Source organism: Hordeum vulgare, chromosome 5H (assembly GCF_904849725.1).
Source record: "Hordeum vulgare subsp. vulgare chromosome 5H, MorexV3_pseudomolecules_assembly, whole genome shotgun sequence".
Lineage (NCBI taxonomy): Eukaryota > Viridiplantae > Streptophyta > Magnoliopsida > Poales > Poaceae > Hordeum > Hordeum vulgare.
In genome coordinates this window covers 562,696,532-562,700,835 of record NC_058522.1, presented here as the reverse complement: position 1 = coordinate 562,700,835, position 4,304 = coordinate 562,696,532, and the positions used below count along the sequence as shown (strand labels likewise).

At 51.0% G+C, this 4,304-nt stretch overlaps 1 protein-coding gene across 1 annotated transcript; it reads left to right on the top strand.

Moving 5' to 3' along the window:
* Nucleotides 1–3,427: 3,427 nt before the first annotated feature.
* On the top strand, nucleotides 3,428–4,089 carry LOC123399225 (zinc finger protein ZAT8-like). The gene has a single exon (XM_045093652.1). The coding sequence runs from the start codon at nucleotides 3,498–3,500 to the stop codon at nucleotides 4,017–4,019; it is 522 nt and encodes a 173-aa protein (XP_044949587.1). The 5' UTR covers nucleotides 3,428–3,497; the 3' UTR covers nucleotides 4,020–4,089.
* Nucleotides 4,090–4,304: the final 215 nt, after the last annotated feature.

Genomic DNA, 4,304 nt, shown 5'->3' with positions numbered 1-4,304 from the left:
CTGGATCTGGCGGAGGAGATCCACCTTGGCCCCATCAGTATAGACTTGCAAGCCCGTTGATGATAGTGCCCTCAGCCACGTCGACCGCCTTGCGCACGGTGACCACCACCTAGCGCGCTACTGCCACATCCACCGCATGTCTGACGGACGCGACGCTGAGCTGATTGAGTGCTTGGTAGTGTCGCAGCTGCACTACTTCCCTCGATTATTGGAGCGTCTCAAAGATTGCTCGCCCTTCAGGCATTAAGTTCAACATCAGCTCTTGTTGGCGACACGCCGCCGCTGCCACAAGGTGGGTGTGGTGTGAGTGATCCAATACGGGTGGGAAAAAATTCTGGCTATGAGTACCAATTGTTAACATCTAGCTAGAAATCTTGATTGGAACTTAGTTAAAAAGGGGATCAGCTCGGGAATAACTCCGGTGATGCGAATATGATAAGAGTTACTCTCCTCACTTTACAAGCAAAGGACTAAGAGCATCTCGAGCCGTTTGGCCCCACGGGAGGGATTTTTTCGCCGCTTGGAGAGCTTCCAACGATAATTTTGGCTTGGGGAGGCAAATTTATTCACTCGTCCTTCACTCGAGCCGGCCACATGAGGAGAGAGATAGGAAGGATTCCTTTTTTGCATGCACATGTTGGGCCTAGCAGAAAAAGGGTTTATGCATGCAAAACTAGCGCCAGACGTCCCCAAACGCCCCCCGGGGGGCTTTGTTTGGCCTGTGGTCCTCGGGGCTACTTATGGCCAAATCCGGCGCAAAACGACGTCCTGGGGGCGCGGCTGGACCGATTTTTCGCTGGAGATGCTCTAAGTCGTCAATCCATGGCCGAGTTCCGCCGTAGCACATCTTACCTGATATTCTCACGCCACCCAGTCCTTGGACGCGTATCGCTGCGAGGGCCTTCGATGTCTCTTCGTGGGTTGCTCTGCCACACGGGCCTTCTGGTCATCTGCCGAGCCCATGCCATGATCAGGAGGTGTAACATACGCTTTACCTCATCTGATCTCAAGGCTCCTAGATATCAAGTGCTCACCATCTAACCGAGGATTTGATTTTAGTTTTTCTTTTGAGTTTTGATTTGGTTTTAGTTTATTTGTTCAATGCTCTCAAAGCCGGCCCGCGCGACCCCTCGCAACACGACTTGCCACGCTAAGGGCATCACCAATCTAATTCTCAACCCACATGCAACCGTCTTGAACCGCATGGCCTGAGTGTGGTTTGTCATTTAACATGGTCCTGCATTAGTCCGCAAGACGTTGAGAATGTATTTTCTTGCGCAAGCTAAAGATAAACATGAGTGCGCTTTGCTGGCGTTCGGACAACAGCCACACCCACTTATAACCGACCTAGCCCATGAAAACTCCCCTCCTATGGTCGCACACGTTTCCCGTCCGGCGCCAGTTGCCCGCATTCATGTCGTTGTAGAGCCTCTAGTTCACATTGAAGCCGACCCGAAGTAGACGCGAGCTCCCACTGGTTTCGTAATTGAAGCGGCGCATCAGTGGAGAGAGCGCCGCCCGCTGCATACCCGACTGAATATGCCTCCTCGTCGAATTCAAACATCTTCATTAAACCCGCGCGTATATCGAGAAACCTATTCGGGCCAAACATCCGTTCGTAAGCCGACCGACATTAAACACAACGCTCGGACCTCCTCACGCCGCCTGCTATGTAAAGGAGGCCAGACGTCGGGCGAGAATTGCACCACTCCTTCCCTCCCCATATCCTCTTTCCATCATTTTCTTCACCATTTTTCATGCCATTCGGCAACCAGGAAAAGCAGTTGTCGGGTGAGCAGGAAGGGCAGTTGTTTGGTATAAAAAACGGCTTGATGGCCCACCAGTTACGAGCCAGGAAACACGCTGCTCCAGCTCCCTCGCCGAGCCCGATGGAGCAAGTGGCCGCTCCAAGCCAACGCCTTGTTCAGGAACTCGCTGATCCAAGCCAGCTCGTCGAGGAGTGGCGAGGTGCTCCATGCCAGCACGATGGGAAGGGCATCGTGGCTGCCGGGGACGAGGCCATACGCCGAGCCAACCGACGCCAATGTTCGCATAGCCGCGCCTAACATGGGAGGCCGCCGCCACTTGGGTCCCTGTTAGGCCATCGCAGGCGTGTCGTCGGCGTACACAACCGTTGTCTCGTCCTCTCTCTCCCGGGCCACCATCGTCCCCCGCCCCCAAAAAACAAGCCTGATCCACATGTCACGGAAACGGATCCCCCTTCGCCTTCGGTTGAAGCACCCCCTTTGCCACTCGGACGAGCGGTGCAACCGGTCATAGGGAACCTAAGGGGGAGTAACATACCTCCGAGGCTCCACGTAGTCCAAAGAACGGGTTATCAAACATGGAAAAGATAAAGAAATCTACCGCGGTCAGCGGTAGACTAGTATAGTGTATCTGTGTCGTGAGAATGGAGCTTCACACAGCCGGACCTATAGATAATTTTATCTATTTTAGTTAAAATATGTTCAAAATATAATGATTTTTTACGGATTTATATGAAACTCGTTGTGTTTGCATGAATTACATATGGTTTACTGAAAAATTGTTTGAAATGTATGTAAATAACGTTGAATGAACGGCTTTTACGTCAATGTCCGTCGACTGATCCACCAATTAATGGACTGTCGGAAGAAACATTACGATCCGTGTTGGAGAACTACTACCCCTTCAACTAGCTGCACCTAGCAAGTGCGAATAAATTAGATCCATGAGCGCGCGGTGACGTCGCCATGTCTGTACATCGATTCTATGTGCTAAGCTACTTCTGTCCCAAGTGTTGTTGCTCCTTCTTAGATACTGGAACGCTGGTTCTGACAAGTTTCGTCTATGTCTTGGGCAGGATGACGATGTGTATATTATATAACGACAAGTACAGGAAGACACCGCGTTGACACGGTTGTGGTTGCCTCTCATATGCAGATTACTTAGTTGAGTTGTCGACATGTCCATCTTCACCCCCATGCATTTTTTTTTAAAACAAGGATAAAACCCCCATGCATATATGAATTTAACAGTTTTGGACTGATTAGTATCTTTACTGGCAAGTGCGCAAACTAAACATTGCACTCACGCGGCAAGGTAAGTACACGGTTGAGACCTTATTAGATTACATGAGATAGTATCCAAGCTGCGCACTCGGTATATTAGATTACGGGGTGCGGTACCATCATCAGCAGGTAGTACAGTAGCACTCCCTTTGTCGATAATATAAGAACGTTTTTCACATTGTATTATGAACGGACCAAATATGTAGGTGTATATAGTTTACTTGAGGTAGAATACGTTGTTGTATTTTAACTGGTAGTTTTCCAGTTACAGCAAGCTAGATGCGTTTAGTTTGCCAGCCCCTATCAACTCCATACCCACCTATCTATATATAACGTGAGTCATACCCGTACGCCATATCAACTCGTTTATTCTCCATTCTCTCACACGACAATAAACCTAGCGAGCGGGAAGTCTACCAAGGACAGGAAATCGGAGAATCAAACTCCATGGGAGCGGGAATGAAGCGTGCGAGCGACGATGAGGTATTGTCGATGGCGCTGGCACTGACCACCGACTCATCAACGTCGTCGGACTCAGCCGGTGCCCTGGCCAAGAAGGCACGGCGCCGTACGAGGGGCGCCGTGGCGGCGACGTCGGGGGAGGGGGAGTTTGTGTGCAAGACGTGTGGTCGCGCATTCGCGTCGTTCCAGGCGCTCGGCGGGCACCGGACCAGCCACCTCAGGGGCCGCCACGAGCTGGAGCTCGGCGGCGGCGTCGCCAGGGCCATCAGGGAGCGGAGGAGGCGGGAGAACAAGCAGCACGAGTGCAGCATCTGCGGCATGGGGTTCGAGATGGGCCAGGCGCTCGGGGGACACATGAGGCGTCACCGCGAGGAGATTGCGCTGCGCGGCAACGACGACGACCATCAGTGGGTGTGGCGCGGCGTGTCGCTACTGCCGGATCAAGAGGTGGCTAGGCACCGGGACGCCGACGACCAGCCGCCCATCTTGCTCGAGCTGTTCTTCTAGCTAGTCAGAGTCAGCCAGGTAGCTGTAAAGAAGAAAAGAAGGAGATACACTTCGTTTCTTGACGCATACGTGGGGGACTTGTGAATATCTTTGATTGGAATGAGATGGGTTCACATTTCGATCTTGTAAATACTCACTCCATTTTTTTTAAAAAGTCTCTCAATTATGATATAACTTTGTATGAAAATTTGTATAAAGTTGACATTTATTATAGAACGAAAGAAGTACGAAATTGACAACACACACCAGTAGCTTGTTGGCTTTTTTTAACACAATACGGACGCA

Bases quoted from the DNA above. Each gene is read 5' to 3' on its own strand.
- LOC123399225 (XM_045093652.1), top strand. From the start codon at position 3,498: ATGGGAGCGGGAATGAAGCGTGCGAGCGACGATGAGGTATTGTCGATG.